General features: G+C 41.2%; 1 protein-coding gene across 1 annotated transcript in view; it reads left to right on the top strand.

Moving 5' to 3' along the window:
• The window catches only part of LOC143482365 (uncharacterized), a 49880-nt gene extending 37459 nt beyond the window's left edge, over positions 1–12421 (top strand). Inside the window, exons 16-19 of the mRNA XM_076980710.1 lie at positions 1557–1730; positions 1907–2077; positions 10361–10407; positions 10521–12421. Coding sequence (XP_076836825.1) covers positions 1557–1730; positions 1907–2077; positions 10361–10407; positions 10521–11059 — 931 coding nt within the window. The 3' untranslated portion in view covers positions 11060–12421. The remainder of the gene's footprint in view (positions 1–1556; positions 1731–1906; positions 2078–10360; positions 10408–10520) is intronic.
• The last annotated feature ends 2970 nt before the right edge of the window (positions 12422–15391 follow it).

The following is a 15391-nucleotide window of genomic DNA, read 5'->3' as shown; positions in this document are numbered from 1 at the left end:
AAACCTTGATGAGTTTGGTGAGATATGCAGGGGCAAGACCATGAAGACCATGAAGAGCCTTGAATGTAAGAATCAGAATTTTATAGTTGATCCTGCAAGTGACAGGTAACCAGTGTAACTGCTGAAGGACGGGTGTGATGTGTGCAGAGCACTTAGTAGATGTGAGGACTCGAGCTGCAGAGTTCTGGATGTACTGAAGGCGGTTTAAAAATTTAGCTGGAAGATCGAAGAAGAGGGAATTACAGTAATCGAGACGTGAACAGATGAAGGCGTGAACGAGCATTTTGGCATCGTCATCACTGAGGACGAAGACAAGCAATGTTGCACAGGTTGTGGAACACTGTTTTAGTTACAAAACTTATATGAGCTTCAAAACGAAGTGTTGAGTCGAATAGGCAACCAAGGTTCTTGATAGTATGAGAAGGTTTAATGGAAGCACCATCGACATTGACATTGATGTTAGAGATATCAGGAAGTAGTCATTTTGAACTGACCAATAAGACCTTTGAGGCATTGAGTTTGAGGTAGTTTTAAGATCAGAGATGCAAGCACTCAGTGTCTGGGCGGAAGCAGAAGGGGAAGCAGTACTGATGTAGATCTGAATGTCATCAGAATAGCAGTGGAAATTAAGGCCATGTTTCCATATGATAATGCCTAAGGGGGAAATGTAAAGAATGAATAAAAGGGGTCCAAGAACAGAAGGTTCAACATAAGTAAAGGTAGAAAGCAGCGGCGATTGCTCTAAGACTGCAAGGGAAGCTCGGCTTCCCCTAAAATGTCAAAAAATAAGTGATCAAACCTATACTGTTGTGTGTACATGTCATTGACTAAATATGCGGTACAACGCGCTCAACTTTTGTTCAGAATCAGCTTCTTATCACTGGTAACGACACGGCTTTCCTCTCACTCAGTCCCGCAGCTTCACAGTGCTTTAAACGGGCGTCTACAGAGTTCAATAGCGAAGCAAAGAGTGCAGCGAAACGAGACGAGCCATTGGATAAATGCTGGGCTTTGTCCCGCCCATCGGACGCTCAGCGTCTCTGGGGGTCTCTGGGGCAGTGGGCGGGCCTCGGCTGGCCCGGACGCTCAGCTTCTGCATGATGATTGGATGATCTGTCTGAGGCTGAATCCATTTTTGATTGACAGCGAAATGAGCGAATCAGCGATCTTTTGGTGTAAACCTCCGCGGGAGCATTTAATTTTAAATTTTTAAAATTTTCATTCTGTTCTGAGTTGAATTGGAGATTTTCCTAATTGGACGTGATCACACTCTTAGCGACATTTTCTTCATTAAAAATGACTAGTTACAAATCGAGCTTCGATTTCTGGTGGTTTCTGTTGTAGCTGCTTGTGTTTCGAGACTGATTTCTATCACTCAAGCCGAAATTGAGCTTCCCCTCCTTGAAAGACCAGCATCCGCCACTGGTAGAAAGGCATTTATCTGTACTCTGAGGGGAAGCTTGGGGGAAACATGAAATAGTTGATAATGTAGTGGATTTGCCTTAACTGATGCATTGGAGAATGACGTCTCTTCAAATTGTCCCCCATTCTTCCAGACTAGCTGTCTGTAACCTCACTGAAAAATCAGGGGAAATTTTATCTTTGTGTCTACAATCACCCAGCTCATCGCTTAAAGAGCTTGAGCTCTGTAACAATGACTTGCATGACTCAGGAATACAACTGCTCTCTTGTGGATTGAAGAACTCGCACTGCAATCTAGAAATACTCAGGTGAGCCTCCTTTGAACAGTTTTTAAAGATAAATTATCTCAGACAGAGTATATATGTATAAATAATTTTAAAACTGCATGAATAATTATGATTGTATTTAATTCCATGAATTATTTATTATTTAAATTCAAAATAATTTCATAATTTTCCTGCTCTGATTTTCATCCTCTCTTTAGACTGAGTGGCTGTTCACTCACAGAAGATGGCTGTTCTAGTCTTATTTCTGCCTTGAGTTCAAACCACTCAAGTTTAAGAGTACTGGATCTGAGCTATAATTACCCAGGAGCTCTAGGTGAACTGCTAGCTGCTCAAGTAGATGATCCACACAGCAAACTGGAGTCCATAAGGTATATAGGGCATATAATAATATGTATAATATCAGATAATATGTATAATATGTATTATAATATATAATATTATAATATTGTTATATTGTTATAATATGTATAATATCAGAACTTAGTGTCATATCTTCTTTCAGCTAAATCCCTGACATTCAATCATTACCTAACCAGCCACACCAATGTTGGTCAGACCCGCCTCTTAATCTCCTCTTAAAGTCCTACTCTCCAAACCTCCTCCTCCCTATTTAGCCCCTATCCTTCCATCACTCTTTGTGAAGTATTGTTTGTGCAGTGCCTTCTTATTGAGCATTTCTTAGCACTTTTTTTTCTTTGCACCGTCAACTTTCTGTTCTCTCGTCTCCTGGTTTCTGGATTGTATTTTTGGTCCTATTCCCTCTTCTATAAACCTTATGCTATCTACACTGATGTTACACTCAGAATCTTTGTGAATCAAACTGTATAGCCCAGGTACATGGGGCTATATCACTGAAAAAAATTATACTTTGGTGTCACGGTCACAGCTCCGGACCCTTCCCTGTGGGCGTGTCGCTATGTCGTCTGCGTGCAGTTATGTCCATGTTTGTACTTCCGTGGGTGTGGGTCGTTTGTGAGCATGTTCGTAGTCGCACCTGTGCCTTGTCTCGAGATCACGAGGGTATGTGTTAACCACCTATATAATGTGCGTTCGCGCAGTGTCTTGTGCTCATCTTTGTCTTGAGTCCAGGCCAGCGTGAGTGATCCTGTGTTTGTGTGCTTGCGTTTTTGTTTTGGACTCCACGTGTTTTGTTTATTAAGCTTTGTGTGTTGCACTGTGCTACGCTCGTCGTGCCTTTCAATCAAAGTAAAGAGATTACTTATTATAAAGACCACATACTCATTTATTAACTTTGTTTCAAGTTATTTTTTTAGGAAAAATTATATTTACTATTACATTCAAGTATAGTTTTTACTTTTAAATTTTGTTACATGCAATTTTTATTTTTTTTCTCAAGTTAATTTCCTGAGTCAGTACAAACTATAATTTCTTGCTTAATCAATGTATTTTCTTTAATCACAAAACTTACTAAATGCAGGGCAACATATTCACAAACAAAAGCTACATTTGATGTGGATAGATTTTTCACTTTGGATAAATCTAAAACAATGTTTGATTTGGTTTACTCGCAACTGTTACGCACGAAGGAGGAGGCACGACGAGCGCAATAGTGGTGACAGAAAACACTTTAATCAAACAGACAACGAACAAGTCCAGCACTTCTGGCGCAAGCACGCACATACACACTCACGCTGGCATGAACTTTAGACAAAGACGAGCACAAGACACTGCACGAACGCACATTAAATAGGTGATTAACACAAACCCTCGTGATCTCGAGACAAGGCACAGGTGAGACTACGAACACGCTCACAAACAACCCACACCCACGGAAGTACAAACATGGACATAACGACACGCAGACAACGTAGCGGCACGCCCACAGGGAAGGGTCCGGAGCTGTGACCGTGACAGCAACAAAAGACCATAATATTTATTCAGATGTCTTCACGTTTACCAACTTTTCTGTACCAAAAGATATAAAAACACAAAAAATAAATAAATAAATAATAATAATAAAAAAATAATCAAATAAGTAAAATATCATTATGATAAAAAAATTAATTTTAAAGCTAGTAAAGATTGCCACCAACACAATCTACTAAATATCAAACACAGAAACAAAATACACTAAATAAAATTAATTACGGCCTTTTCAATGCTTGTTCTTTTAAGCTTTTGCAATATTTCTATAACCTCTTTAGATCTGTTTCAGCTTCCTCCTTCTGAGCAACCTGATGAAAGAGAAAACATTTATTAGAAAGTTGGATTGGTCTCTCTCTCTCTCTGAAGCTGGGATGGGCCCCTCTTCTCTAATCATCGTTAGCCAGTGGATTGTGAAAAGAGTCTATGCTCATATACATGGCCTCAGGTCCTAAACATTTTGCATATTAGCGTATGCTTGCCTGTATATACTGTGGAGTTCCGTGTCCCCCACTGGTTCTTAATCTGCACAGTTCTGGACGATTGACTGTGTAAGGCAGCACGTTTTTTCACAAATCCTGGAGCAGGACAGCATTTCAAGACGTGCCCTCGAAGTGAACTGGGCATTCTGCAGGTGTACTTTAGTTTGGTATATTGCCCAGATTATTATTACAGCTATGAACAAATGCTGTCTCCGCCGCTGCTCCGTGCTAAACTGTACAAGAAATGTGCAATAGTTTGGGAAAACCGGATCTTCTCCCTGTGTTTACTTTCTTGCTCCCACTCCAGACAGCTCTGACCAATCAGAAAACCGCAAATAACTAGCCCCCCCAAACCTTACCGTTATCTTCCAATCACAAGCATCACCCCAAATATTCTGTTAAACTGAGTCAAAAAGCGCAGTCACATATATAAACACACAACACATAAGGTTAAAAAAACACACTTAATCTTTTTTTCCATTTTCTTTAGCTAGCTAGATGCACGCTAGCTAGCGTTTTTGAAAATACCCCGGTTTAGCTAGCTAGCATTAGCTATCTAACTCGCTTGCAAGACGTAGACAGTTTGTAAAGTAACGCTTAACTGCCTGTCATGACACTAATCATATTTTTGCATATAATTTTTTTAATAATTAATTTTTGCATATTTTTTTCAGTGTAGTATATTCACCACTCATATATTTCTAGCCAGCTTAATATAACTCACACAAACTCTGAGCCGGGACGTAATTGTGAAACTCTGTACTGTAATGTTTTGAGATGATGTAATTGAAGTGCGCATGCGTAGAAGAGCAGAGAGACTTTGGCGCGGGACATGCGAGTTTAACGTCACTCTTCTTTGGTTGTATAGCTGAAGGTGTTTGGAACGCAACCGAATAAACCACCACCGACTCCTTATGTGATGTCTGTCTTTTTATGCGAGTACGAACTCCACATTGGCGACGAGGATCAAAAAAAAAGAAACGGAAAAGTGAAAGTGTACGCGCACGACATTAGAGCTCCGTGCCGACGAATGTGTGAGGCTACTTACTGCTAACTGCGCTAAGCTACCGCTAAATACAGGAGTCACGGTGAACCATGTCGCTTCAAACTACGCCTGCTCTCCCGGTTTTTGACACAGAAACTGACCCTTGTTCAGTAGGACCACGCTGGACGAAATGGATACAGAGGTTTGAGAATTACACAGCCGCTGTTAATATCGCAGGAGATGGACGTTTGAAAGCACTATTACTGCATATGGCTGGTGAACGTGTATATGACATATATGACACGCTAGCAGCAAGCACGGACAAATATGCAGACGTGAAAACAAAGCTTGAAACGTACTTTTCACCGAAGAAAAACGTTCTGTATGAAGTGTACACCTTCAGAAAGGCAGTGCAAGAGTCCGGGGAAAGTTTAGACACATATTGCACACGGCTCCGTATGCTTGCTAAACATTGTGGATTCACGGATGTGGACCTAGAGATTAAAGGACAGTTAATTCAAAGTTGCACATCATCCAGGCTTCGCAGACGAGCGCTGAGAGAGCCCGACATGAGCTTAGACGATCTTCTCAGTTATGGGAGATCAATGGAACTGTCTGAGCAGCAAGCAACTGGCATGGAACAAGGAGCAGTCGCATCAGTGAATGCAATACAACAGAGAAGACAACTAAACAAAAGGTACCAAGTCACAAACGATAACAAATCAAACAACCAGTGCAGAAATTGTGGAGGAAAGTTTCCACATGAAGGGGATTGCCCTGCACGAGGAAAGGACTGCAAAGCTTGTGGTAAGCTCAATCACTTCGCCAGGCAATGTAGGTCGAAACAAAAGAAACATGCAAAAAGCTACGATGCAAAGCCCAAAGTGTACAATAAACAGCACAAGAAAGTGTTTACAATCACTAGTTCAGCGCACGACGATAAGAATTGTTCGTCTAGCAGTAGTGATGATTATGTATTTGTGACAACTACAACAGCCAATAGACAAACACCAACGTCAAGTATTAAGCTTGGGGGTGTAGATATTGCTGTGATACTAGATTCAGGTGCCACAGTAAATGTCATCAGTGAGTCTGTTTTGGAAATGATGTCACCACAGCCACAGTTAGCTCCAGCTGACACAGAAATTTTTCCTTATGGATGTACCACCCCATTACCGTTAGCTGGTATGTTCATGTGCAAGGCAGAAGCAAACAATAAAAACACTGAGTGCAAGTTCTATGTGAAAAAAGGCAAAGGCTGTTCCCTGCTTGGTTATAACACAGCAACGCAGTTCGGTCTCATCAAAGTTGTAAACAGTGTGTCTGTTCCACCACGTCCCACAGTGGCAGATCAACTTCTAGACAGCCACCCTGAACTCTTTCACGGCATAGGCAAATTAAAAGACTTTCAAGTTAAGCTCCACATAGACACCAGTGTTCATCCAACTTGTCAGCCACATCGCCGTGTTCCGTTTCATATCCGCCAAAAAGTAGAGAACGAGCTGCAGAAGCTAGAGGAAAATGACATAATCGAAACAGTTAATGGCCCTACACCATGGGTCTCCCCAATTGTAACTCCACCTAAACCTAAAAACCCAGACGAGGTCAGAATCTGTGTTGACATGAGACAAGCTAATACTGCCATCCAACGTGAGCGTCATCTCACTCCCACTATGGACGATGTTATCCACGAGCTAAACGGAGCAACAGTCTTCTCCAAGCTCGACTTAAGAGCTGGATATCACCAACTAGAGCTTCACCCTGACAGCAGATACATCACAACCTTCTGCACCCATAAAGGCCTGAGGAGATACAAACGTCTGAACTTTGGAATATCATCTGCAGCAGAGGTATTTCAAAATGCTATCTGCCAAGCTCTGCAAGGGATTGAGGGTGTAAAGAATCTCAGTGACGATATCATAGTGTATGGAAAAACACAACCAGAACACGACAAGAGCCTTACTGCAGTGTTCCACAGACTCAAAGACAAAGGCCTTACTCTTAATAGAGATAAGTGTGAGTTTAACAAATCCACACTGGAATTCTTTGGATTCATTTTTCAAGCTGGTGGCATATCTGCAGACCCGAAAAAGGTAGCTGCTATCAAGGAAGCAAGCGCCCCAGACAACCCCACCGAGGTAAGGAGCCTACTTGGTATGGCAACCTACTGCTCACGGTTTATCAAGGATTTTGCATCCATCTCTGCACCCCTGCGAGAACTGACTAAAAAGGGCACATCATGGCATTGGGGTACAGAGCAAGCACAAGCACTGCAAACACTAAAGGACAGTTTGACCAGCAAAACTGTAATGTCATACTTTGATCCAGACAAACGGACAGAACTTGTAGTGGACGCAAGCCCTGTTGGCCTAGGCGCCATTCTTTATCAAATTGGAAGAGATGAGGTGAGACACACTATAGCATATGCCAGCCGCGCTCTTAGTGATGTAGAGAGGCGCTACTCACAGACAGAACGAGAAGCCCTAGCTATAGTGTGGAGCTGCGAACATTTTCATCTTTACCTGTACGGACACTCATTCGCTCTAGTTACGGACCACAAAGCACTAGAAGTGATATGGAACAACCCTCGTTCAAAACCACCCGCAAGGATTGAACGCTGGGGTTTAAGACTTCAGCCGTACGACCTCAGAGTGGTATATAGAAAAGGAGCGGAGAACCCAGCCGACTACATGTCCAGACACCCAATCCAAGTACAGACTGGGAAACACACAAGAGCAACAAAAGTGGCTGAAGAGTATGTCAATTTTCTGGTGCAACATAACACACCTAAAGCAATGACACTAGATGAAATCAAAAAGGAAACCATCAAAGACCGAGTCCTGCAAAAGGTGAGCGCACATGTAAGACACAACACATGGAACATGATCGACAGTGACTCACAGGATGCCACAACGCTACAAAAGTACAAACAAATTTGTAACGAACTGACCATAACGCACACAAGTGACATTTTGCTTCGTGGTACCAGAATCGTCATTCCGTCAGCACTGGAGGACAGAGTGCTACAGTTAGCACATGAAGGACATCAGGGTATTGTGAAGACAAAGACGTTGCTCAGGTCAAAAGTATGGTTTCCCAACATCGACCAGAAAGCAGAGCTCATGGTCAAGAACTGCTTAGCATGCCAAGCCAACACTCCAGTGACACAGATGGAACCCCTACGAATGTCAGAATTACCTGAGTCCCCTTGGCACACAGTAAGTGCTGATTTCTATGGCCCACTTCCAACTAGCGAATATTTACTAGTTATTATGGATGATTACACACGTTATCCAGTAGTCGAGGCTGTCAGATCAACTTCAGCTAATACTGTAATACCTGTCCTAGACAAGATATTTTCAATGTTCGGGATCCCCAGAGTACTCAAGACAGACAATGGACCTCCATTTAACAGTGATCAGTTTTCCAAATTTTTAACATACATGGGCTGTCAACACAAGAAAATAACACCTTTATGGCCACAAGCAAATGCAACAGCAGAAAGATTCATGCGCACTCTGGGAAAAGCAATCCGAGTATCGAACAGCCAAGGTCTTCCATGGAAGCAGACACTCAACACATTCCTTCGTGATTACCGCTCTACTCCTCACAGCACTACAGAAGCATCTCCAGCAGAGCTTATATTCCAACGCAAGATCCACATAAAAATTCCAACCATCTCTACTGCAGTGGTAAACAACCATGACCATGTGATCAGAGAGCGAGACCAGACGGCGAAAGCAAGAATGAAATTTAATGCAGACATTCGCCATCACGCCAAGCCCAGCACACTCAAACTTGGTGACACAGTACTGCACCGACAACCGAAGCACAGTAAGCTGACGACACCCTACAACAGTGATCCCCACACTGTAACTCACATCAATGGTTCTATGGTCACTGCTCAAAAGAATGGACATTCTATCACAAGAAACTCCTCCTTCTTCAAGAAGATCAACACTCAAGCCAGACACTCCTCATCTGATTCTGAAAGTGATGATGAAAACATCTCAATTCCAGCACCAAGGTATCCTCATAGGCAAGACAGAAAGCGTCCTGCGTACTTAACTGATTATGATGAATCGGGTTCAAAGGGATAAAAAGACTATATACGTGAAAGTAAAAAAATGTCTCAATAGTTTTGTTCATTGTTCAGTGATACCAATAGTAGTGTTGGTTTTATGACAAGTATAGCATGTTTTGTTATAAGAAGAAAAAAACAAAAGAAGAAAACGGCATGGTTTACACCCAGTATGAAAGATGATTTTTGTTGCTATTATGACAGATATTTTGTGTAGTACAGAAATGCTGTAAAGTTAATTGGTTCAAATTAACCAAAGTTTATTATAGAAGAATTATGTTTTTGTTAAAAGAAAAAAAAAGGAGTGATGTAATGTTTTGAGATGATGTAATTGAAGTGCGCATGCGTAAAGGAGCAGAGAGACTTTGGCGCGGGACATGCGAGTTTAACGTCACTCTTCTTTGGTTGTATAGCTGAAGGTGTTTGGAACGCAACCGAATAAACCACCACCGACTCCTTATGTGATGTCTGTCTTTTTATGCGAGTACGAACTCCACATGTACAGGTCATTTTTCAAGGACTTGGATAACAGTAGTTGGCCAAAATGTATATTAACAGTCAGTAATAAATGAAGTCATCCATGGTTGTCACCGTACATTCAACAGATGACCTGTGTCAACTGCAAAACATTCTTAACAAGAGAATGTAGATTTTGTGCATTGTTCATTAAACTTTAAAGATGAAGGTAAAAAGATGAGCAGCAAAACAGGAAAGCAGCAAACATATGAATATCAACACTAAAATCATTTTGAATCTGAAACATAACATGTGAAAAACATCTCTACAGCATTTGGTAGACATTCTCCAAAGTAACTTACAGAAGTGCTTTGTAGTCTCTGTCATAAATACTGTGTATCTTTGTGTGACAATAGATAGGTCAATATTAATAATACCACTGCCAAGGTAAAGCCATGGGAAGAAGGTGATTTAAGTGCTTATGCAACATTTAGGCATTTATTTGATATTAAAATGTTAATTATTAATAGTAATGAAAAAATAATGATGTGATTCATGTAAAACATATTCTGAGTGCAAGCAATTTACTTTTTTTAAACCAGGAAGTGTAGTGTATAGAAAAACAAGCTTGTATTTTCTCCCTCACAAAAAAGCTTGTTGGCGACCTTGCAAGTAGGTTATTAATATAGCAAAAAACTATTTTACACAGTACGGTCTATATGTGGTGTGTGTGTGTGTGTGTGTGTGTGTGTGTGTCTTTTAGAATGGATCATTGTGGAGAATTCTGGATTCAGCCAGGTTTAAAGAAATGTAAGATTCTCTCTCTCTCTCTCTCTCTCTCTCTCTCTCTCTCTCTCTCTCTCTCTCTCTCTCTCTCTCTCATATTGATTATTTCAACTAAAAATCTCTTTTATTTTATGCAGATGCGTGTAATCTCACACTGGACCCAAACACAGCACACACATGTCTCGCTCTTTCTGACGGGAACAGAAAGGCAACATGTCTGAGAGAGCACCAATTACATCCTGACCATCCTGACAGATTTGACTGCAGGTTTCAGGTGCTGAGTAAAGAGGGCATTTCAGGACGCTCTTACTGGGAGATTGAATGGAGTGGAGACTCTGATATAGCAGCAACATATAAAGGGATTGACAAAAAAGGAAGGAGTCGCAAATGTAGGTTTGGATACAACACAGAGTCTTGGAGAATAAGCTGCTACAATAACAGTTACTTGGCCTGCCATGATGATAAGAGCATTGAAATACCTGCTCCCTCTTCGCATTCCAACAGAGTAGGTGTGTTTCTGAACTGGCCAGCCGGTCTTCTGTCCTTCTACAACATCTCGGCTGACACTCACACACTGACCCACTTGTACACATTCCAATCCACGTTCACTGAGCCCCTTTATGTGGGTTTTGGATTCACTTATGACTCCATATTGCATCTGTGTGAGATGGAATGAAGAGGCGCACTTGAGAACGTTTGGCAAGGAAACAGCTTAGTTTATTACTTTGATAGCTGCTTGTTAAGGCATGGGTAATGGTACATGGTTTGGTTTGCACTGGGCGATATATTCGAACATTCCAAACATAATTCCAACTTGTTAGAAGCTTTAGAAAATTGACCACTTTCATTATGATTATGCCTATAAACTTGGTCAAATAGAGAGGGCTTCCTGTTGCTCTGGGACTGGGCAAGAGGCCACAGCACATTTACAGTTTTGGGGTTTGAGAATCATCAGTTAGAAGTGAGTAAAATTCTGTTTAATCTCTTGACTGGGTATCTATTTTATAAGATGCTTGGATAGTGGCAACTTGTTTGTCCACACCAACAGGTAAAATTGGCCGGGGAGACTTTGGGATTTTCTCATCACTGACAAGTGGGAGTAGAAATTGGTTTTACCTCAGGTGAAGAGTTTCAGACATTCTAGATGTTAAGACTTATGCGATTTGTGCTCAGCCCTGTTGTCCACGTTGTTGTCTAAAACAAAGTGAGAGTGTTGTAAAACCTTGTGTTTATGTTCTACTACCCCACCAGGCAAAGTAGTCTAGAATCTGGGATATACCCCATCCATCACCAGCTCAATATCACTGCTAATCCCAAAATAAATATATTATCATATAACACACAGACTACAGTGTACCAGACAACGACAAAGTATACTGTACATGAACATTTTATTTAGACAACATTAACACACCAACAATTACAATCTGTAACAATATATTACAAAAGGTCAATGGCCAACATTCATTTAACTTAATATGTTAAATATGCAATATGTCCAAAACTCTGCAGCAAGAGTTCTCACCTGCTCCAGGAAGTAGGATCACATCACCCCGATCTTAAAAGATCTGCACTGGCTTCCTGTCCTTGACCGGATTAAATTCAAGATTGTATTGTTGGTTTTTAAATCCATTCATGGGTTGGCACCATCTTATCTTTCTGACATCGTGTCCCCCTCCGTCACGTGCACTCTGGTCTGCTGATGCCCACTGGTTGGTTGTGCCGCACGCAAAACTCCGTAAATACGGGGATCGAGCCTTTAGTGTTGTGGGCCCCAAGTTGTGGAACTCTCTCCATTTATCTCTCCACTCCTGTACATCATTGTCTGTTTTTAAGAAGCTCTTAAAAATGCACCTTTTTGAATGTACTTTTTAGAAGGTTTACATTGTTTCTTTTATTCTATTGATGTTAACTGTTTTATCAATTGTTATTTTTTTATTGTTTTTAAATTGATCTTCCGTTTGTCTCTTATTTTTATTCTGTAAGTGCCTTGGGTGGCTTGAAAGGCGTCTTAAATAAAATTCTATTATTATTATTATTATTTATCCAGTGAAAAGGTACAGATCTAAAGACTCAAAACACACAGCATTTGGCTGTACTAAACACATATCTTACTAAATATCTTACTATCTGTGACGGGGGTATAGAGGCGGCCGGAGGCACTGGTTGCATGTCAGGAGCTTTATTATCCATGACAATGAAAAACAGAAACGAGCACGAAGCAAAACAGAAATAGCAAAGCTCATAAAAGCTAAATACTAAGAGCAGAGAAGGGATCTCCTTAGTAGGCACGGCGTGGTGCAGGATGTAGGAGACGAGTCCTCGAAGGAATGTGCAGCACTATCTGTACACATATCTTGCTTCCCTTTAACAAGCATTTATCCCATGTGTCCATCAGGTGTAGCTGTGGCATTAGTCAGCGGTTAATGGAATATTCATTACATAATATCTGGTAAACAGTGAACATAGGAAAAGGTAAAAGGTACAGCTCTGAAACCATGGAAACTGGATGCACCGAATATTCTCAACGGAAAAAAAATTCAGCTGAAAAATGTTTTACATTTTCAGTGGTCGGCCGAATAAGTGAAAAGACCGAATGATTCATACTGAACAACGCCGTACACATGAACCAGAGTGGGTGTTTTACTCCTTAAATCTGGGGCTAAAGCTAACTGCTAACTGAAGTTAACGGCACTAGTGTAACACAACTGAAACTAACTGCTGTAGTGTATATTAACATATTATTTTTACACAGCGAGTCTCACCAGAGCAGCAAAAGTTTAACAGATTCTATTCAGTTTCAAACAGAGTCAAACGTAACTAAAGAAAGAGTAAAGAAAACAGAACAGAACCATTGTTAACAATCCTTAGAGCTTATCGTCTCTTTCTCTCTCTCTCTCTCTCTCTCTCTCTCTCTCTCTCTCTCTCTCTCTCTCTCTTTCTCTCTACTAAATCATACATGCACTCACACAGACATTGGCTGTCTCAGATCGAGTGCCCGCGTCCTCCTTAAAGAACTGCAAACCCCAGTTTTACTACAATGCAGAAAAGTTGGACACTTTGTAACTGCAGCAAATATTGACTGTGGAAATTGTAAGGGAATTTGTGATTTACTGTCTGTGACCCTCAATCATAACATATCTCTCCTTCTCCCCCTGTCTGTCTGTCTCTTTTTCTCTCCTTGTCTCCCTGTCTCTCTGTATTTTTTCACAACCCCTAGATCCAGTCTACTGTACCTTGTCTTCTGATAAGGAGAACACCAATCATACACATGTATTATTATTCTTACCCAATTGTGTTGACACATCTTCTTTATTCTGTACTTAACAATTTAACTACATGTATTATCATTAAATTTGAGTATCTTTTTCCTGACACCTGTGTGTTATGAATCTGTTCTCTCTGTTCTCTGGCTACGAAACTCTGAGGGCTGAACAAATTTATAATCCTGTCTATGAACCCTGATGGTTTTGATCTATGTTTAAAGGACGTTTACAAAAACTTTAACAGACATAAAAAACAAAGGGAACACTTAAACAACACAATGTACTGTAATTCCAAGTAAACCACACTTCTGTGAAACCAACCTGGGGTGGGTTTCCCGAAACGTTCGTAGCGCTAAGTACTTCGTAACCTCGTATGAAACGTATGAGGTTAAGAAGTACTTAGCGCTAAGAACGTTTCGGGAAACTCACCCCTGTTCAGTTAGGAAGCAACACTGAATCAATTTCACCTGCTGTTGTGCAAATGGAACAGACAACAGGTAGAAATGAGAGCCAATTAACAAGACCCCCCTTATAAAGGAGGTTCTGCAGGTGGTGACCACATACCTTTTCTCTGTTCTCATTCTTTCTGGCTGATGTTTTGGTCACTTTTGCATTTTGTCAGTTCTCTCACCATAGAGGCAGCATGAGGTGGTGTCTACAACCCATAGAAGTTGCTCATCCAGGATGGCACATCAATGAGAGCTGTGGCAAGACATTTTGCTGTGTCTGTAAGCACAGAGTCCAGAGCATGGATATTATTTTACTAGCATATATTTTATTAAAAACATGGGACTGCAAACCAGTACAAGTGACATATTTCACTGTGGTTTACTACCATATTAGGAGATTAACAACATCTTGAATAATTCAGCATACAATCATTTGTTTCAGGATCATTAACGTATTACACGTTCTGTTTCCAAGGCAGGATAATAAATGTGTGTTTTCAAGTTGTTTACATAAATGTTCTCAACAGTAGGGATAAACATCGAAAGACAAATCTCCTCAGATCAACAAACATGATGGATACCTACATGTATCTAGACATAGATTAGAGGACTAGAACTATAGTAGACCTAGACCCATCACAGGAAAATACCTAGAGTAGACCCACAGTAGACTCATCCCAGGAGTAGACCCACTGTAGACTCATCCCAGGAGTAGACCTACAATAGACTCATCCCAGGAGTAGACCCACTGTAGACTCATCCCAGGAGTAGACCTACAATAGACTCATCCCAGGAGTAGACCCACTGTAGACTCATCACAGGAGTAGACCCACAGTAGACTCATCACAGGAGTAGACCCACAGTAGACTCATCCCAGGAGTAGACCCACAGTAGACTCATCACTGGAGTAGACCCACAGTAGACCATCACAGGAGTAGACCCACAGTAGACTCATCACAGGAGTAGACCCACAGTAGACTCATCACAGGAGTAGACCCACAGTACACTCATCCCAGGAGTAGACCCACAGTAGACTCATCCCAGGAGTAGACCCACAGTAGACTCATCCCAGGAGTAGACCCACAGTAGACTCATCCCAGGAGTAGACCCACAGTAGACTCATCACAGCAGTAGACCCACAGTAGACTCATCACAGCAGTAGACCCACAGTAGACTCATCACAGGAGTAGACCCACAGTAGACTCATCCCAGGAGTAGACCCACAGTAGACTCATCACAGCAGTAGACCCACAGTAGACTCATCACAGCAGTAGACCCACAGTAGACTCATCA

The sequence above is a fragment of the Brachyhypopomus gauderio genome, chromosome 18 (genome assembly GCF_052324685.1).
Source record: "Brachyhypopomus gauderio isolate BG-103 chromosome 18, BGAUD_0.2, whole genome shotgun sequence".
NCBI lineage: Eukaryota > Metazoa > Chordata > Actinopteri > Gymnotiformes > Hypopomidae > Brachyhypopomus > Brachyhypopomus gauderio.
Note: the sequence above shows the minus strand (reverse complement) of the source record. Positions and strands in the feature narration are given on the sequence as shown.